The 21,520-nt window shown below is 47.3% G+C and overlaps 1 protein-coding gene across 1 annotated transcript; it reads right to left on the reverse strand.

Annotated features, from left to right (window-relative positions):
* Window positions 1–6,064: 6,064 nt before the first annotated feature.
* On the reverse strand, window positions 6,065–7,802 carry LOC123431308 (peroxidase P7-like). Its single transcript, XM_045115130.1, has 2 exons — window positions 7,481–7,802; window positions 6,065–7,026 (listed from the first exon to the last, which is right to left on the reverse strand). The coding sequence occupies exons 1-2, from the start codon at window positions 7,733–7,735 to the stop codon at window positions 6,256–6,258; spliced, it is 1,026 nt and encodes a 341-aa protein (XP_044971065.1). The 5' UTR covers window positions 7,736–7,802; the 3' UTR covers window positions 6,065–6,255.
* Between the last annotated feature and the right edge of the window lie 13,718 nt (window positions 7,803–21,520).

The following is a 21,520-nucleotide window of genomic DNA, read 5'->3' on the forward strand; positions in this document are numbered from 1 at the left end:
AGGGGCCTTACCACACTTCGAACCTCCTATCGCATCTAACACCTCTTTCTCCGAGAAGGGAGCAGATAAAGACTCATTATCAGCCTCCCCAACTTGGGGAATATCTGCTACCTGGTACTCGTCCATAGTCACAAAACTATCTTGATGAGCACCAAACAGCTGTTTATAATAGTTAGAGATATATAGTTTTAGGTTCTCATGGCCAACTATGGTACCTTCATCCTGTTCAAGCTGCACTATCCTCTTCTTTCTGTGCTTGCCATTAGCTATTAAATGGAAGAACTTCGTGTTATTATCTCCAAGAATAATAGCTTTAACTTTAGCTCTATTCGCCCACTTCATCTCCTCCTCTTTGAGAAGAGAGCGGAGCCTCTGTTCATCCTCAAATCTGAGTTGACGTTCATTTCCGTCCAAAACACAGTTCTCAGCCTTTCTATCCAGCTCATCGATAATGTTTATGAGCCTATCCCGCTCATCTTTATATGTCCCCGAGACATGCTTGGCCCAACCGCGAAGGTACTGTCTCAGGTGTCTAATTTTATTTTGCAAACGTTGTATACTCGTTGAACCGCCCGAAGACCTATTCCATTCCCTGTGTACCAGGTCCAGAAATCCCTCCCTTAAGAACCAGCTGGATTCGAAAGAGAAACTATCTCGATTACCCAGATATAATGCATCCCCAGTATCCAACAACAAGGGGGTATGATCGGAGATCACCCTTTGGAGTGCACGAACCGTAACCAAAGGAAACTTCTGTTCCCAGTCCACACTGGTAAGAACTCTATCTAACTTCTCAAAAGTTTGATTTGGAAGGGAATTTGCCCAGGTGAAATTCCTACCTGTGAGTTCTATCTCCCACAGTTCTAGGCTCTCAATAATAGTATTGAACAAGAATGGCCATCTACCATCAAAATTGTTATTATTCTTTTCATACGCCCAACGGATAATATTAAAATCACCACCAATCAGTAAAGGCAGTTGTTCATCACAGATGCGAACTAAGTCGGCCAAGAATTCAGATTTAAGTTCAGGCTGAGCAGCCCCATACACCGCTACTAGAGCCCACCTAAAACCATCCAATTTGGATGTAATTTTGAATTTAACCGCAAAATCACCGAACACTACTTCCCTAACCTGGAGTGTATCACATCTAACTCCAAGTAAGATCCCTCCGGATCTTCCTCTTGGAGGTAGACAACGCCAATCAAAATCAATCCCTGCTGAAAGAGAGCTCAGAAACTGAGAGGAGAACTTATCTCTCCCTGTCTCTAGGACGGCAATAAAGTCGAGCTTGTGCTCCGTCGTGGCTTCAGCGAGGAATCTAGTTTTAGCCAAGTCGCGTAGACCTCTGCTATTCCAAAAAATCCCTCTCATCTTTCATCGTAGAATTTCTTAGCAGTCTTAAAGCGGACACTCCTACGAATAGCAGAGACCGGATAAACTTTTCTGTTCCAGGTCCGTTTAATTTTCTGCCCTTGACCCTGGTCCATATAACCAGGATCATCGGAGTCATTATGACCAGCACCCTCGTCACCTAAAGTAGTATCAAGAACCGAATCCTGACCTTCGTTAAGCTCATCTATGGGGTATAAATTCTGACATAAAGAATTCAGCCCCCCAAGGTTAGAAATCTCTGCATCTGTCATTGGTTTAACCACGGCTAAGTTCCTAACAATATCCAAAGCCCTATCGACCTCTAGGTCTAATAATTCATTAATAGATTTCGCAACTTCTGCATTCGAATTACCAAGCGAGACCCCAATGGCCGAAGCTTTTTCAATAATTTCGGGAGATGAAAACTGCAAAATAGAATGCTCCAAATTAACCGACATACCTGTTGACGATTCTGCATCCTTCAATTTTGCAATCCTAGACGCCCGACCTATCTGCAAATCATCCGCATCGGGCTGGCTCTGAATCCGGTCGCTAACCCTCCGGTCCGACGTCACAGGATCTGGAATACCCCCAAACTGTATGACCGCATCCTCAGAGATATAATTATGAGGCATCTCCAGCACCGAAGCCACCGGAGAATCGGCAACCATAGTCCCTGCTTGACTGGACGTACTAGAAAATCCAGAAACCTCCTGCGCTGACCCCATACTCGGCACAGACAACGCTGTCCTATCATCCTCCTGTCTGACCTGAAGCAGGTAACGATCCAGAGTAATCGGCTGTAGACCCACAGCTGGTGAAGAAGGTTGCACCGATGCACTAGCAACTTGCTTCCCAAAGGACCTCTTCATCTGTGAATCGACAAGTCTGACCGGCAACGCGTCTGGCAGGAAGGAACCAAAGCGTAACTGAGCCCCAGGAGTCACACCCCCCTGCTGCCGGCCCAGTCTCCCCCTCCTTCGAATCCAGTGTAGCCGACCCAGAAGCAGTATGAGACTGAGAGGGAAACTGTCCCTTATCCGCATTACCAGCACCCGAATCCCCGTCCATGTCCGGCATGTCAATGTCAGGGTCCACCGCTGTGTGAACAGCTGCCAACGGAATCTCGATCTCAAGTCGAAGGGTAAATCTCTTACCCTCGAAAATCCAAAGTACTTCCTCCGGAATCAGTGCACTATCAAGAACACTCACTAACAACCGAATCGCCCCATTAGCACGAGTGAACACCATATCCACTTGCTCCGTTTTACCAATTAGAGAGCCAAAACTCCAAGCCACAGAAAAATCATTGACTGCCTTAGACGGAGCACCATAAAAGCGAACCCAGACCTGGTCCAGAGGCACCCCTTGAGGCTCATCATCCGCCCATACATCAAACTCCAGAATGCAACTCGTGCTTGGGACTCTGCACATGCCAAATTTGAGTAAACGGGCCAGATCTTCTTTAGAAGGAAACACCACCTTAAAGACAGAATCCGAAATCGCAATCGGCTCCCACCGAAAACTAGTCGACACCATATCTCGTAGCTGTTGCACCACCTGGTCAACAATCATCTTACCACTGGCAACGGTGATCTTGCCTATAAGAGCTACATATGGCGTATATGGCGAAGTGGAAATAGCAGGGGACTCAAAGAACATCAACTCCTCAGAACAAACCCCAGAGATAGTCATAACGGGCATCAGACCCTTCATCAGAGGGCATGAGGATGATCCATGCGCGGGCTTAAGACAAAGCTCACAAAGCACCGCCGAGCACTCAGACACAAAGTGCCCATTCTCACCACAACGATAGCACGTCATCTTTTCCTTTTTACGCGCCCACTTTGTTGGGCGATCTGCTCCTTCAATCCGTGGAGGCACAATATCTTTGTCTACAGCCACAGTAGATGCTACACCTCCAATGGTCACAGTTAATGGAATATCATCGGGCTTCTGCGTTGCCTCCTTGTCAACAGCAACAGGAACCACATTAGGCTGCATTCTCCTACCACCACCACGGCCTCCCCACCGTCCTCTATACCCACCTCTCTTGGGACCTGCTGGCCCTGGAACGAAATTACCAGAGGGACCCGAAAAACCCTGTCCAGAACCAGCATTAGACTGCCAAGCATATCCTCGACCTCCCCCTTGCGACGACGAACCACGATGCTGACCAGCGCCGTACGCATTGACCCCATCGTCTCCCCATCGACCGCGGGGTTGCATGCGATTAACATCGCCCCCAGCGTGCCCTCCTGGCTCGGCCGATCTAGAAGCGGCCTGCACACCTCCCGCCCCTGACTTAGCCGCCGATGGAGCCGGATGAGGATGCAACCGAGGTAACGGTCCTCCACTACCTGAGACCTGTTGTGAGGCCGCCGGCGCACGCTGTTGCGGTGGTACTGGGGCATCTTTGCCAGTCATGACGGGCGGCCGAAGAAAGGAACTCGCGGCGCCCTTGTGTTTTGCTGTCTAGGGAATCCGACCCTAGTAGTCTTTAAAAAGGCCCGAACAGCCGAGTCCGAGCCGAACTTGCTATCCGCCTGGTGGCCCTCCTGCCGAACAGGCGAGTTCGATTCCATCTGGTCATCTCCCTTATCGGCAACAGGCAAATCAGCACCGTTGGAGTCCTCCTGGCAAACTTCATGGGCATCATCGGGCCGCCTAGAACCCAGCTGGGCCAGATACCCAGCCTGCAGTTCCACTTTCGGCACAGAATCAGGACCCGTCCCGTCCGCTACAATAGCCGCCGCAAGGAAAGGATCCCGCACATCTCTCGTGGACTGCACCAACAGCGGCATAGGCGGCGCAGACTGACTGGAAGTCCGCATTTTACGCTGTCGTCGGTTCCTTCCCACGGGCCAGCTACCCGAAACAAGAAAATCAGATAGGAAAATTGGACTCCTATTTACCTTAGGAAGTGGCCCGATCCAAGGTTTCAGCCTGGGAGCATCCATCTTCTTCATCGGTATATGAAAATCTTGCTGAATCTTGCACTCCACCGTCATCCCAGCAGGCGATGCTAGTGAAACCGAAGATGGTGCCGAAGAACAGGGAGGAGTCTCTTCGTCGATGTCTGAATCGGAATTGTGATCTGCAAGAACCCAGAATTTTCCACCGACCCGAGGAGGAACCAAAGCAATCTTCTCCCCACAATCACTCTCGAAGAAATCAGGTTTAATGAGCAAAACTATAATGCCATCCATCTCAAATTGTAACCCAATCCTCAAATCATTAGGAATAAGGTATGAACCTGCAAGAATATCTCCCTCCGCATCTCTAATCGTTGCCCACCCAGAAGAATGATGAACAACTAGCGAACCACACTGATCTACCTTAGATGCATCCTTAGAGATCGAGAAACTCACCTCCCAGATATGATGAACACCTGCAGAACAGTCTTGTAAAAATTCAGTACATACCTTGGTGTCGCGCGACGTCTGCCGGGGCTCCACGGAGGTCTTCTCGTCGTCGGGACTGGAGGAACTGATCTCCCCACCACATACTTGAGCAGAGGATCCCTCGCCCTCCGCAGCAGGGTCGGCGGAGACCAGCACAGAGACCTGATCGAAGGCCACCTCATCCTCCAGTACATGTGCGAAGAACCCCTTGGCTCCGCCGCCGTCCTGCTGATCCCCCGGACCACCACTTCTCATAGCACCCCCGTCGAGGGACGCGGTGTGGCGGTGGTTGGTGGAGCACGGCAGAGGAGAGGATTTCTCCACCTCCTGGTCGCGTGCGACCCCGTGCGATCTTGACCTGGGATCCGATCTCGCCGAGGCCCCCCCCCCCATCGGCGACCGGGAAATGGCAGGGCTTCTCAGATCTGGAGCTGTGGTGAAGAGACACCGCCGCCGCCACAGGGGTCTGGCCCGGCTGGGTAACGCTGGGGATAGGCGAGCTCCGATCCCTGACCCCAGACGCCGCCGCGCAGTCCTTGGGGGTGCCTGCCAGCGACTTGGGCGTCCCCGGCGCGGATCGCGGGTTCTTGCCCGGATCGGCGATGGCCGCGAGGGGCGACCGCGGGGGCAGTGAGAAGGGCGGGGCGTCCGCCGAGGGGGAGGACGATGCTGCGAGGTCGTCGATCTCGTTGGGCTCCGGCGCGGCGCGGCGGGTGGCGCGGGACGCGGAGGGTCGCCGGCTGCCGCCGCCGCCACCTAGGGCGGACATGACCAGCTAGGGATTCTTGCAGATGCGCGTGTTGGGTAGTTACAGCATTTGCCGTGTTGTCGGAGGTGCAATATCTGGACTGCGGCTTGAGGCAAAGGGCATGTATGGGATGTGACGGCAGTAGATTTTTGGCCGGGTTGCCACTACCCGATGAGTGCAGAATTACATTTTTAGGGTGAATATCCAAACATGTAGTATATTTTTTCCAATTCGGCTAGGAATAGTTTGGTCTCACTACCATCTTATAAAGGAACAACTGAATCATCGAAAAGCTTGACAACCGGCAAATTTTAACATCCGCTTATGTACCCCTTCCTCCTTCTAACGTGTACCCTTTCTTTTTACATGTGAGGTAAGAAGATAAGAATTTATGAGACCACTAACTAATGAGATCAACGGTTCAGACCTATATTATTACTCTTACCTATATCATGTAAAAAGAGGAGGGAGGGGGGGGGGGGGGGGCGTTGTAAGAGAGATCGTGTTAAAACTGCTCTTCACAACCAAAACGAAAATATCCAAAGAAAATGTGTAGTTTTTTATTACACTTTTGCTTCGGTACAATATTCAGCGAACCGAAGTATAGAGCGTAGGGAAACATAAATTTATTGAAATGGAGACATAAACGCCACACGAGGATTCTAGCTAAGCTAGCTAGCTCTTATTGCATGCACGCATGTAAGGCCGTTGACGACATATGATGGGATCTCAAGCTGATGCCGCGAGGTCAGCAGTAGGCCCCTCCGGGCCACGGAAGTTGGCCCAGAAGCAGCTGTACTTGCGGATCTCGCCATTCTTTCCAAACTCACTCGGCAAATGTGCCATCTTCCTCATGGAGGTGCCGAACTGGGAAAAGAACCACCCTTGGTCCTGTGCAAAGCCGTCGACTAGCCAACTTGTGTTGGCATCGCGTGTGAGGGCCATGTCGGAGTTGAGCACCCCCTTCCCCTCCTTCAGGTTGTTGTAGTACACGTTGTCAAACTTCTCAGGAGTGGTCACGTCCAGGTCCTGCAGGTGGTTAGGGTTTCTGGCGCAGGTGCCTTGGAGCCAACGAACAAAGTCGGCATTCTCTCCAAACCTGTTCTTGAAGCTGCCGCAGCTTGACCTCCCGATCGTGTGCGCGCCGGAGAGAGCCACGACGTCGGTGATGTCGAAACCGCGAGTTTTGAAGGACTGGATGAGCTGGGTAGCATTGAAGTCGGGCCCCGGCAGCTGCTCAACATTATCTCTTGGAGCGGGCGCGCGGCTATCCAGTAGTCCGAGCGGCACCTCGTAGCCTGGCACCTCGAAGTGCATCACGGCCTCGCGGGTGGCGAGGTTCATGATGTCTGTGCAGGAGACGGTTGGACCGCAGGCGTCTTGAACCTTGACGCGGATGCTCTCGATGAGATACACTGCGTTCCTTCTGATTCCTCTGTTCTGAGGCATGTTAAGCTCGCTCCAAAACTTGTCAGACAGTAGAAGCGACGCATCGCAGCCCTGTGGGAACATAGTATTTGTGGTTACATATTCACGGATCTGTCCCTCTAAGACATAAATTTTTATTAGGTCTAAATAATCCCAGAAAAGAGAATCTTGTACGGAGTACTTTTCACCAGACTCAACCGAAGTTGCATCTAATATAAGTCATCTTGGAGATGTAGTTAATCAGGATTAGCAAAACAAGATATGTCAGACATAATTAAAATCCTCCTTTTCCATTTTTTTTTAAATCCTCCTAATACAATGAGCGTCCTATGCAGCATAACCGAAATTTAAGAGGCAAATAGCTAGTGCCGAATGTCAAACGCACAACACTCTCCATGCATGTTAACCGTTCTTGGCATCACTGAGGACAACCAGCTCCTCTCAGTGCCAAGTAACAAAAGCTCCCTAATAGCGACCTTCAAGTTAACTTTTGAAGATTAAACATAATTTGGTTAGGTGTGCGCACCTGTGGGAAGCAGTCGTGGAACATGACGCGGAGGAGGCCGGCGACAACACCGATATCCTCCTTGATTGCTTCCTCCACGGCGTCATGCACCATCTGCCGCAGGTTCGGACATGACTCGTCGTGGAAGTCATAGGAGGGGCGGTCGGAGTTGGGCATAGAGATCAAGGACGGTGCCGCCGTAGACAAGGCCGTGGTGGAAACAACCGCGGCGACCAGGCCTACCATGGCCAACATTGCTGTCCTCCTCGGCTCCATTGATCCTATTCTTATCGAGGTGGCTATCTTACTCTACTGCCTGTGTAGTGTGACTCTGAGTAGGAGTGTGTTTTTCTCACGTCTAACAGTGATTTATTTATAGCACAAGTGCCTATCATGTGCCTTCCTTGCATACTGCATATGAGACGGTGTTGCCTATAGCGTAAGTAGCTTAGATTGATTAAAGCCGAGGAGCACATGGGTAGCAGCAAAAAGACTGGGATACCCCCAAGTTTCAGCCTATGATAATGCACTCATTCAATTGTGAAGGTCTTAGAGGAAGTACAATAGTGGGCTTATAGTCCGCTTACATGACAATTTTGCCTATGTGGAGGAGAGAGACATGAAAAAGTAAAGGGAGTGGGCTCTTAGAGCATCTTCAACAGTCCGTATGTTCAATCGTTGGTATAAGTGTCCACATCAACAATCAACAACACATCATACAAGCTCTTCAATGGAGTGTATGTTAATCGTATGTAAAATAACTAAGCGGGTCCACTAAACATGAAAGAAATAACCATGCTTGCCTCGGAGCTTGTGCGTGAACCGTTGCTTCAAGTTCATACGATTGCATTCTCTTTCTTCTTTTATTATGCGCCATGTCATCAAAATCATCTATGTGGCAATATTACCAATGATGATCATACAACCATTGGAGATGCCCTTATGCAAGAGTCAAGCTATGCGTGCTCCTAGGCAGGTGCAATAAATATAAAGAAAGAGATAGAGAGAAGGTGAACAAAAGTAGTACTCCCTCCGTCACAGTTTAGAAGGCATGAACGTGTACCTACATCATCAATTTGACTTATATAAAATATATTATTTAAAATAACAATTATATCATTAAAAAATAGAACATCTAAAATTTCTAATGCTATATTTTTTTATTATATATGCCTCTCATTAAGTTGGTCAAATTGACGACCTAGATACATGTGTCAGACTTGTAAACTGAGACGGAGGAATACTTATATAGTCAATCTTATTGCTAACCTTATTGTATGAGCGACTAGAAGTGATGACTACATGTGACGTGGCAACATCATATAGTCAGCAGTTGTCTATATTATTAACCATGCTCTTATAAGATAACGATCTTTATTAATAAGAAAAGCTTCCTCCCAGCTTTGTATTGTTGCGTGACTGGCATGAACCAATTATTAACACATGGATCGACAAGCTTCACGCGACGTGCATGGATATGCTCAACCACGTCGGACTACACAATCCTCTTCCCCAATCCTCTTCCCCTACACACACCTTGGAGTTTTGGTCTAGAATAGCCCACTCATTGCATTTACATGGCGATCCCGTAATCAAGGACGATAATGAATACAAAATGCGCTCCCAGGTTTCCATTGAGATGACTGCCATATATGAATTGTTGACACAGGTTTCCATTGAGATGACTGTCATATATGAATTGTTGACACGTGGTTCGATTGTGGATCATTTACGTGCACGAGGCGTGCATGGACAAGACAAGATGCACCATACCCTGAGCTTCAATGGTTAAGTAATCCTAGGATACCAAACTCTACACGTGCAAGCATGTCAAACTAACCCAGCAAGAGTAACGTGCCTTCCTCGCGTACTGCATGCAGATGAGACGGTGTTGTTTATAGCATAAGTAGCTTATGTTGATGAAGGCCGTGGAGCACATGGGTACAGCAAAAAGACTAGCATACCCCCAAGTTTCAGCTTATGATAATGCGCTCATTCAATTTTGATGGTCTCAGAAGATAACGTTCATCATTAATAACAAAAGCTACCTCCCAGATTTGTATTGTGGCGTGACTGACATGCACTAATTGTTAACACATGGATCGACGAGCTCCACGTGACGTGCATGGATATGTTCAACCACGTCGGGATGATGGGATATGCTCAATCACTTCGGATTAACTATTCGAGAAAGCTATTTTCTAGTCGGCAGGAAAATAGCAATAGATCTGAACGACGGGTCTACCGTTCGATCAGGATCCCTCGCTCCTTTCCCTCCCCGCAAGCCCACGTTCCATTCCACGACCTTATACTTCACAAACTTTTGTCCCAATAGATGAGCTTGATATGCTGGGTGCTCGTGTCTTGGGGCATACCCAACCCTCTTCCCCTACACACACCACAGAGTTTTGGTATAGAATAGCCCACTCATTGCATTTACATGGCGATCCAGTAAACAAGAACGATAATGACTACAAAACGCTCTCCCAGGTTCCATGGAGGTGACTGCCATGTATGAATTGTTAACACGTGGTTCGATGGTGGATCAAGTTACATGCGCGAGGCATGCACGGACAAGACAAGATGCACCATCCCCTGAGCTTCAATGGTTAAGTAATCCTAGGATACCAAACTCTACACGTGCATGCATGTCGTCTAGCAAGGTGTCAACCTAACCCAGCAAGAGTAGCATGGCTTCCTCACGTACTACAGATGAGACGATGTTGTTTATAGCGTAGGTAGCTGACGTTGATGAAGGCCGAGGAGCACATGGGTAGAAGCAAAAAGACTAGGATACCCCCCAAGTTTCTTCCTATGCTAATGCACTCATTCAATTGTGACGGTGTGAGAAGATAACGATCATCATTAATAAGAAAAGCTTCCTACCAGCTTTGTATTGCTGTGTGACTGGCATATGCATCAATTGTTAACACATGGATCCACAAGCTCCACGCGGCGTGCATGGATATGCTCAACCACGTCTAACTGATGATTAACTATTCAAGAAAGCTATTTTCCAGTCGGCAGGAAAATAACAATAGATCCAGTGGTCTACGTTCGATCGGGATCGCTCACTCCTTTCCCTCCCCGTAAGCCTATATTCCATTCCACAGCTCAATACTTCACAAACTTTTGTTCCAATAGATGATCTTGATATGCTGGGTGTTGGGGCATACCCAACCCTCTTCCCCTACACATACCTGGGAGTTTTGGTCTAAAATAGCCCACTCAGTGCATTTACATGGTGATCCAGCAAACAAGGGCGATAATGCCTACAAAACGCTCTCCTAGGTTTCCATTGAGGTGACTGCAATGTCTGCAGGCATGTGATCTAGCAAGGTGTTAAACTAACCCAGCAAGAGTACCGTGCCTTCCTCGCGTACTGCAGATGAGACAGTGTTGTTTATAGCGTAAGTAGCTTAGATTGATGAAGGCCGAGGTGCACATGGGTAGCAATAAAAAGACTAGGATACCCCCATGTTTTAGCCTATGTTAATGCAATCATTCAATTGTGACGGTCTCAGGAGATAACGGTCATCATTAATAAGAAAAGCTTCCTCCCAGCTTGTATTGTTGCATGACTGGCATGCACCAATTGTTAACACATGGATCGACAAGCTATTTTCCAGTCGACAGGAAAATAGCAATATATAGGAATGACTAGTCTACCATTCGATCGGGATCGCTCGCTCCTTTCCCTCCCCGCAAGCCCACATTCCATCCCACGACCCAATACTTCATAAACTTTTGTCCCAATAGATGAGCCCAACCCTCTTCCCCTCCACACACGTAGTTTCGGTCTAGAATAGCCCACTCATTGCATTTGCAAGGCAATCAAATAAACAAGGATGATAATGACTACAAAATGTTCTCCGAGGTTTTCGTTTTACGTGTAGATTCATGTTGGTATTTATTTTTATTTTTATTTTAGTTTTTATGCTTCCTTTCATCATTTTGATGTGCAATAACTATGTCACATCTAGATTTGTCTTAGACACATCCTTATTTTTAAAACGTTGTTCGATGATGGAACAAATTACGTGTGAGCGGCGTGCATGGACAAGATGCACCATCCCAGAGCTTCAGTGGTTAAGGGAATTAATCCTAGGATACCAAACTCTACACGTGCATGCATGTGATCTAGCAAGGTGTCAATCATATCTAACCCAGCAAGAGTAGCGTGCCTTCCTCGCGTACTGTAAATGAGACGGTGTTGTTTATAGCGTAAGTATCTTAGGTTGATCAAGGCCGAGGAGCACAAGGGTAGCAGCAAAAAGACTAGGATACCCCCAAGTTTCATTCTATGATAATGCTCTCATTCAATTTTGACCGTCTTTGAAGATAATGATCATCATTAATAATAAAAGCTTCCTCCCAGCTTTGTAGTGTTGCGTGACTGGCATGCACCAATTGTTAACACATGGATCGACAATGGATCCATGGAGGCAAGCTCCACGCCAAGTGCATGGATATGCTCAACCACGTCGGATTGATGATTAACTATTTCCTGGATTCTACAAATCCACGTGCTTTGTTCGATCTAAACCCATGCAAACAAGAGATATGATGTAAACAGAGATTTGCACATATGTACCAACTAGAAAATTAATCTTAGTTGACATTACTCCATCAGTTGTTGGTACCTAAATGGGCCCTGCCAAAACTGATAGGCAGAGTTGGAGTAGGATTATTAGTTCAAACTTATCAAGGAGAGCAAACATCCAATCGGACCAACACATTATTTGATCCAGCAAAGAAGTTTAAACTTTATAAACATAGACATCTGAGCATCACAACATGTAAATTTTATGATGAACCTAATTAAATTAATTTGAAATGGGAGTAGGTTATATACCCCCACCTCTCTCACACACACACAATAAAATTTTATGACCCTTATGTGATATAGACCGAACCTCGTAGCGAGATCCGATCTGTTGTTGTGGACCGATATTTCACGACACTCCACCTTCAGTTGCAGCAACCTCTCGCCCGCGAACGTGATGTACAGGAAGTAGAGGGTTGGGACCTTAAGATCAGTAATAGAAAACCAATCTCGATGATGATATTTTTCTTGCAGGAAAATATCGACGATGGTATTCACGCACAAAACAATTTCTATGAAAAAATCCGCAACACAGAGGTTTTCTGAAGATTCCTCCAAAACTTGATACGGGTGTCTACCCTTAAAAACACATTGTGTCTATTTCCTATAAAAATAGACTCCTCTTTACAGCATTTTGGCTTTATATAGTGGCCGGAGCATCTAAGCTCACATAAAAAGCAAGCTCCTCACAAAAACCTCACCAGAATACATGAAAACGAAACCTGGACACTACAATTAAATAACTAGTAAACTTGCACGTGCAATGGACAAATCCACGTGCTTTGTCCAATCTAAACCCAGGCAAACGAGAGATACGATGTAAACAGAGCCTTGCACATATGTACCAACTAGAAATTTAATCTTAGTTGACATTACTCCATCAGTTGTTGGTACCTAAATGAACCCTGCCAAAACTGATAGACAGAGTTGGAGTAGGATTATTAGTTCAAACTTTTCAAGAAGAGCAAACATCCATTTGGAGCAACACATTATTTGATCCAACAAAGATGTGTAAACTTTATAAACCTAGACTTCTGAGCATCCCAACATGTAAATTTTATGATGAACCTCATTAAATTAATTTGAAATGGGAGTAGGTTATACCCCCCCCCCCCCCCAAACCTCAATAAAATTTTATAGCCCATAAGACAATTGAGAAATAATAGAGCAAAATTATACCACACCATGCAAGGTTATCCACCAAAGGCGGGATACCACGAAAATTAATTAAAAATAGTCTGAGTCACTGGATATGGCTAGAGAGAATAAGCAAAGAGCCACGAACGGCTGCATATGAGAAAGCCCTTGATTGATACGGTGACGGGTTGTTTGGTTTGGATACAATTTATATATAAACAGCTATCGATTATTATATGTTGCAGAACTTATGTGAAAGCATCAATACAATTTTCACAACTAAACATAAAGAAAAAAGAAATATAGGCTCTTGAAGTTTACAACGGGGTACTAGCTTCAAGCTAGTTGGACCAGCTTAGTGCCTCACTATCTCTTGATATAGGAAGAACAACACGGTTGAAAGGTTCACAACAAAACTGAAAATACCCAACCGTATATACTCAAATGAAATTTTATTATCGCACCACAAAAGTATAGTGTGTAGGGAAACATTAGGCTTTATGAAATTGAAACATAAGGCCGTGACATGCACTAGTGGAAAATGGGCCTTTGGCCGGGACCCTTTAGTCCCGGCCTGCCTCTGGGCTGGGCCTTTAAAGGCCCGGCCACGTCGCCCCAATTCTCAATGCCTCCCTCGAGGTTTTAGTCCCGGCCCGTAAGGAGCCTTTAGTCCCGGTTTGTGTCCCAAACCGGGACTAAAGGGCTACGCGGTGGGCAGTGTTGGTGGCAACCGTTCGTATCCCCTTTAGTCCCGGTTTGTGGCTCAACCCGGGACTAAAGGCCTAACACGTGGCCTGCCGTAGTGGTGGCAACCGTTGGTATACCTCTTTAGTCCCGGTTGGTGGCTCAACTCGGGACTAAAGGCCCTAAACGGTTTGTATCCCGCGTCGTTTCGGGCGATGAAAAGCACGAACCGAAGCAGAGTCGCCATTTCTCTGTTTCTTCTTCTCTCTCGCTCTCGCTCTCTGTTCTTCTCCTCTCTTCTTCCCTTCTCTTCTTCCACCATGCCAACTCGCTTTGGAGAGGTGCTCGCACATGGCACGACCATGCTCGATGTCATGTACACGAACGGGAGCAGGGAGATGCCGTATTTTCTTGAACAGTTGAAGGAACGATGGCTTGACGCCGCAATGGATCATGAGAAGTTCTTGGGGCTTGATCTGGAGTACACGGCCGATCAACGCGGTGTTGCCATCATCCAACTATGCTTCGCACACCATGTCTTGATCTTCCAATGGGCGAGGTAAGTTTTGAGGCTTTCTTCGATCCAAGGTAATGACATTGTAAGTTTATTTGTTTCAATCATAGTTGGTTCCCTTCAAATAGTTGTAGTGAAACAATTTTGATTAGTTGAAGGGGAACACAATCTGATTGGAACAGTGTTCCATAATCTGAAAAATTGTATTAGAATCAACTAGTGTTTAATATGTTCCATTGGAATCATAGTTGGTTCGCTTCAAATAGTTGTAGTGAAACAATTTTGATTAGTTGAAGGGAACACAATCTGATTGGAATAGTGTTCCACAATCTGAAAAATCTGATTGGTTCAATATGTTCCATTGAAATCATAGTTGTAGTGATACAATTTTATGCGGTGTTCTTTGATCCAAGGTTATGAAAATTGCATATAGCTAGTGATCTCTCTAGGTTCCATAGGATAGCAATATGATATGTCATAGTCATGAAATTGCATGTAGTTAGTGATCTCTCTAGGTTCCATTGAATAGCTATAGTGATCTCTCTAGGTTTCATTGCATATGTTCTATTTGGATCCTAAAGATAATTTTCTCTTTAGTTGTAGTGAAACATGTTTCCTTATTGCAGCAGTATGTAACATTTGTTCCATTTTAATTTGTTTCTGTTGCAGTAGTGACAAGCATTGTCCAGAACTCATGGACTTCCTTCGCAGCGGCATCACTTTTGCTACCGTTGACATAACGAACGACAAGCTGAAAATGAGGTACAACTTCGGTATTGAGATACCAACTGGTTGCCTCATTGATCTCCAAACGGTATTCAGGCTTCGACATGTCAGGACTTCGATGGCTCATATGGCAGTTGTCTTGATCGACGAGGAATATGGTGATATGAAGACCAATTTCCCATAGTCTCAGCACACACTTTGGGAGAAGGCCCCACTTGATCGTATCAACATTGAGTATGCAGCAAAAGATGCATACGTTTCATACGAGTTGTACCGCAAGATTCGAGTCGTCAACTATGGCCAGCGTCACCTCGAATAAGGTGGACATTCTGATTGGACTAGTATCAACTATGGCCAGCTATATATCTATGATAGCTATTATTATGTACTGTTTGGACTAATATCATGTACTGCTTGGACCAATTTATATATGTCTAGTTTGTGTTTGTGCCATTATAGTTTCCAAATTTGAATGGTTTAGCCCTTTCTAACTTCATTTGCTACTTTTGAATGGTTTAGCCCTTTCTAACTTCATGGTATCATGCATTTCGACCACATATATATACAAAAAGTCTTCAGTTCAAATAAGTTCAAAAAATGAAATCCCTTTTGTAACAGATCTGTTTTTTTTATTAAAACAGTCATTTAAAAATGAAAGACCATTAGTCCCACGTGGCGTGCAGCGGAACCACGTGGCGTGCAGCGGAACCACGTGGCGTGCCGCGGAACCACTTTTGTTGTGGGGGCCGCTTTTCCTTCTTCTCCTTGTGCTAGATATTTGTTATGCATTAGGGAAAGAAGGAATAGCGACCATCATCGACGGTCAAAAAATCAGGTGAGCGAGTGTCCACCATACATGAGAGAAGAAGAATGCCGACTGTTGTTGTGGGGGTTGCTTCTCCTTCTTCTCTTTGTGCTAGATATTTGTTATGCACTAGGGGAAGAAGGAGTAGCGACCATCATCGACGGTCGAAAAATCAGGTGAGGGAGTGTCCACCATACATGAGAGAAGAAGAATGTCGACTGTTGTTGTGGGGGTCGTTTCTCCTTCTTCTCCTTGTTCTAGATATTGGTTACACTACTGGAATCCAGAAATTTGCCGTCAGCCAGTTCTTTACCGTCTGCTGGCTGACGGCAAAGAACCTCTTTGCCATCAGTTGACACAATACAGACGGCAAAGAACTGACACATGGCAAAAATACTATTTGCCATGTGTGGGTCCTTTGCGTCTGCCAGCAGACGGCAAAGAGCCCCAGGGCAGACTGCAAAGGGGACGCGTGGGTCCCATGCCTGCCGTGTCCGAAATCCGGGGGCCTTTGCCGTCCGCTGGCCTTTGTCGTCTGCCATACGGCCCTTTGCCGTCTGCCATACGGCCCTTTGACGTCGGGGGGCGGACGGCAAAGGGGCAGCCCTATAACGGTCGTTACCCCCCCCCCTCGCTCACTGTCTCTCTCTCTCTCTCACCCCGACCACTCTCTCTCTCCACGGCGGCGACCCCCTCCCCGCGGCGAGCCCCCCCCCCCGGCGACCCCCACCCCGTGGGATCCCCTCCCCGAGAGGGCACCTCCCCTGCGGCGCGCCCCCTGCCGCCGCCGCCCCCTGCCGCCGCCGCCTGCCGCCGCCGCCCCCTGCCGCCTCCGCCCCCTGCCGCCGCCCCCTGCCGCCGCCGCCCCCTGCCGCGCGCCCGCGCCACCTGCCGTCGCCGCCCCCTGCCGCCGCCGCCCCCTGCTGCGCGCCACCTGCCGTCGCCGCCCCCTGCCGCCGACGCCCCCAGCCGCGCGCCCCCTGCCGCCGCCCCCTGCCGGTGAGTTTTTCCTGTTTTTCTTTTTAAAAAAGTTAATTACTTTAGTTAGTTTATTAGGTTAGTTTTTTATTATATATAGGGTAATTTAGTTAGTTTATTTGGTTAGATTATTAGGCTAATTAGGTTAGTTAGTTAGGTTAGAAGAAAAAAGCAGAAGGAAAAAAAGCAGGAGAAGAAGAAGAAGAAGAAGAAGAAGAAGAGGAGGAGGAGGAGGAGAAAAAAGAAGAAGAAGAAGAAGAAGAAGAAGAAGAAGAGGAGAGGAGGAGGAGGAGAAAGAGGAGGAGAAAGAAGAAGAAGAAGAAGAAGAAGAAGAAGAAGAAGAAGAAGAAGAAGAAGAAAAAGAATAGAAGGAGAAAAAGAGGAGGGGGAGTAGGAGGAGAAAAAAGAAGAAGAAGAAGAAGAAGAAGAAGAAGAAGAAGAAAAAGAGGAGAGAGGAGAAGAAGAAAGAAGAGGAAAAGGGAACCCCGGCACCCCGAAACTGACCCTCGACCCCCGACCCCTGACGCCCGATGCCACTGACCCCCGACCATCGACCTCCGACGCCACTGACCCCCGACCCCCGACGCCACTGACCCCCGACGCCACTAACCCTCGACCCCCAACGCCACTGCCCCCGACCCAGACCCTCGGCCCACGACTCCCGACCCCCGACGCTCGACGCCACCAACCCCCGACCCCCGACGCCACTGACACCCGACGTCACTGACCCTGGACCCCCGACGCCACTGACCCTGGACCCCCGACGCCACTGACCCCCCACAACCGACGCCACTAACCCCCCGACCCCCGATGCCACCGACCCTCGACGGCACTGACTCCCGACGCCACTAAGCCCCGACCCCCGACACCTCTTCTGCCTTCTTTTGAACGAGAAGGTGCTTTTCGGCCTTCCAGAGGCCCACGGGGTCATAGTTTTGTAAATTATGAGTTAGGTCACATATTTTCCGATCATGTTAATTATAAAAACATCGTATTTGTGTTGATCGGGTGAATTTCAATGTGCAGTTGTTCGACGACCTCCACGTGCGTTGGACGAGCTCCGCCCTTGCGTTTGTTGGTGAGCACAAATGACTTCTCCTCCTACCCCCTTAATTTGCTCTGTCCCGGTCTTCGTGCCGATGAAACTTGCTAGCTATAGGTTTCTTCAATCATGAGTATGCGTGACCAGTATGCGTCTCCCGTTCGAAAGGGCGACATCTATAAATATGCATTTCTTTGCATATTTATAACCGCCATCCTTTCGAATTGTCCAACATTATCCATGGACAGCCCGAGTATGTGTAGATTGGGTTTGTTTTCCCGTATGCTGTGCTCCGGATCTGATGCGGAATTTCGTCAGTGCCTCCCCTGTTGTTCTCCGGGTACACATCCTCTCTGCTTATTGCCGAGACGTGTATCAGGAGAACAGCGGGGAGGTGCTGCCGAAATTCTGCGTCGCATCTGGAGCAGAGCATGGGAAAACGAACCCAGTCTACACATACTCGGGTGGGATTAGGACCTATCTTTACCTATTAGCGTGTAGGTTGCATGGACGTAATAAAACTGACAAACTTGATTAGCGTATGAATATAGATGATGAATTATGTATTTATTTCTTGTGCCCCCATAGGTAGCTAGGCAACATGAGTGATCCTGCTTGGATGTACACTGGTCACCCTAGTCAGAAAGACATGACCCATGAATGGTTAACAAAAACCAGGGGGTTTGTGAGAGCCGCATTTGCAAATGGCCAGCAAAAAACATGGTGCCCCTGTCCCAACTGCGACAACTGGAAAAAGAAGACAGAGTTTGAAATGGGTAAACACTTGCAGAAGTGGGGTTTTACGCCTAATTATACGGTGTGGACTTTTCATGGTGAGTCTGACCAACTTGCCAGAGCTGAGGTGATTCGTCGTCGCACCGACGAGCATGGTACCGGGATTGAAGACATGGTGCAAGACTTTGATGATGCTCGGGATTCGGACGATGAGATGGAGGAATCTGCAAAGGCCTTCTATGAAATGCTGGAGTCTTCAAAACGTCCTCTCCACGAGCATACTGAGCTTTGTCAGCTGGATGCCATCACGCAAGTAATGGCTCTGAAGGCTCAATTCAACCTAGGCAGAGAATGCTACGACGCGATGATGACGATATTTGGACGCTTTCTACCCAAAGGCCATGTACTGCCTGCAAACCTGTACCAGTCAGAGAAAATCCTCCGTGTACTTAAGATGCCCTATGAGAAGATACATGCCTGTGAGAATGGATGTGCCTTATTTAGGCTTGAGTATGCGGCCTTGAACTATTGCCCCATTTGCAATTCTTCCAGGTATATTGTGGTAGACAACGGCATGGGTGAGAAGAATCAGACCAAAATCCCCATTAGTGTTCTTCGATATCTGCCAATCGTACCAAGACTTCAACGTCTTTTCATGGTCGAAGAGACGGCCAGACAGATGACATGGCACAAATTGGGCAAAAGAACCAAACTAGATGCGGATGGGAACAAGATGCTGGTACACACTTCAGATGGTTTTGCGTGGAGGCACTTCGATGCATTACATAAGGATAAATTGAAAGATCCAAGGCAACCTAGAGTTGCCATCAGCACGGATGGGTTCAATGTGTATGGTATGACGGCAGCACAATACAGTTGTTGGCCTGTATTTGTCATTCCACTAAATTTGCCACCCGGAGAGATTATGAAAAGAAAGAACATTTTCCTGACGTTGATAATTCCAGGGCCCAACTATGCGGGGAAGAATATGAATGTGTACATGCAGCCGCTTAAGGATGAGTTGCAAGAAGCCTGGGATAATGGGATCAAGATCTACGACGCGGCTACCAAAACAAATTTCAAAATGCATGTGTGGTACATGTACTCGACGCATGATTATCCGGCGTTTGCGCTATTCGCTAGCTGGTGTGTGCATGGAAGGTTCCCGTGCACCACATGCAAGGCAGCTCTTCAGTTCCGTTGGCTGCAGGCTGGTCGCAAGTATTCTTGCTTCGACATGCATAGACAATTCCTGGATCCTGACCATAAGTTCAGAAAAGACAAGAAGAATTTCATCAAAGGTAGAGTTGTCAAAAACACTGCACCAGCTGCGTTGACAGGCCAACAGACCCTTGATCAGTTAAACGCTCTCGAGCCCGATCCTTTGCGTCCAGGATACTTCAAAGGGTATAATCTTGAACACGCCTGGACTCACAAGTCATGCTTATGGGATCTCCCTTACTTCAAAGACCTCCTTTGCCCACACAACATTGACGTGATGCACACTGAAAAGAATATTGCGGAGGCCATTTTTGGTACATTGTTCGGCATAGAGGGGAAGTCAAAAGATAATCCTAAGGCTAGAATCGACCTCGAGGCTCTATGTGATAGACCGTTGCAAAACTTGCGACAACGGAAAGGAAAGAAAAGCATAGCGAAGCCAAAGGCATGGTTCAATCTTGAAAGGCCAGCTATGAGGGAAATGCTATTGTGGGTGAAAATGCGGTTGATGTTCCCCGATGGGTATGCTGCGAATCTAAAGAGGGGAGCGAGTCTTGAGAAATTGAAAATATTTGGGCTCAAGAGTCATGATTGGCACATATGGATTGAGCGGGTAATGCCGGTGATGTTGCGTGGCTTTATCCCTGAGGATGAATGGCTAGTACTGGTAGAGCTGAGCTATTTCTTCCGTTCTCTTTGTGCGAAAGAACTATCGCCTGGCGTGCTAGATGAAATGGAAGAGTTGGCGCCAGAGTTGGTCTGCAAATTAGAAAAGATCTTTCCACCGGACTTCTTTAATCCAATGCAACATTTGATTTTGCATCTCCCGACCGAGGCAAGAATGGGGGGGCCCGTTCAAAATCGATGGTGCTACTCAACTGAGAGGATGCAGAAGACGCTTCGAGCTAAGTGTAAAAATAAACGTAGAATTGAAGCATCGATGGCCGAGGCATTCATTACTGAGGAGGCGGCAAACTTCGTGACAGCACACTACGAAGCCAAAAATTATCATTTGCATAACCCGAAGCCTCGGTACAATGATGGCGATCGAGAAAAAGTTCGATCCAACCTCAGCCTATTCAAAGGTAAGCTCGCACCATCCGGTGCTTCGAAAGGGAAATCGTTGGATGTCGAAGAATGGCGGACCATTTCATTGTATATCTTCACCAACCTAACAGAAGTGCGGCCGTACATCGAGTAAGTTCTCGGTAATTTATTGTTCCGCAACTTTTAATTGCTTTGAACCACTCTTATTCCCGGATATTTGATATAGTCGATACGTCGCCGAATTCTCGGATGGAGCGGTCATCGAAAAGGATTCCGTCGAAGAGTATGAGCTTCTCGCAAAACATGGAGGCGACTATCCTGGTTTCATCTCTTGGTTCAAACAAAGGGTAATTAATTACCATTAAGGGCCCATTTGACTTATTGGTCTAATTTGCGGCTAATGCATCCATTCTTTCATATTAAACTTGTAGGATGATGCAGAGTCTATGGACGCCGAGTTGAGACAAGTCGCTAATGGTTTTGACTATAAGGTCCGTTCATTTGACAAATACAACATCAACGGGTATCACTTTCGTACCTTTGGCAAAGAGCTATCTATGCCCGAC

This window comes from Hordeum vulgare, chromosome 2H, assembly GCF_904849725.1.
Source record: "Hordeum vulgare subsp. vulgare chromosome 2H, MorexV3_pseudomolecules_assembly, whole genome shotgun sequence".
NCBI lineage: Eukaryota > Viridiplantae > Streptophyta > Magnoliopsida > Poales > Poaceae > Hordeum > Hordeum vulgare.

Bases quoted from the DNA above. Each gene is read 5' to 3' on its own strand.
- LOC123431308 (XM_045115130.1), bottom strand. From the start codon at position 7,735: ATGGAGCCGAGGAGGACAGCAATGTTGGCCATGGTAGGCCTGGTCGCC. The intron at 7,027-7,480 runs GTGCGCACACCT...ATGTTCCCACAG, and splicing joins TCCACGACTGCTTCCCACAG to GGCTGCGATGCGTCGCTTCT.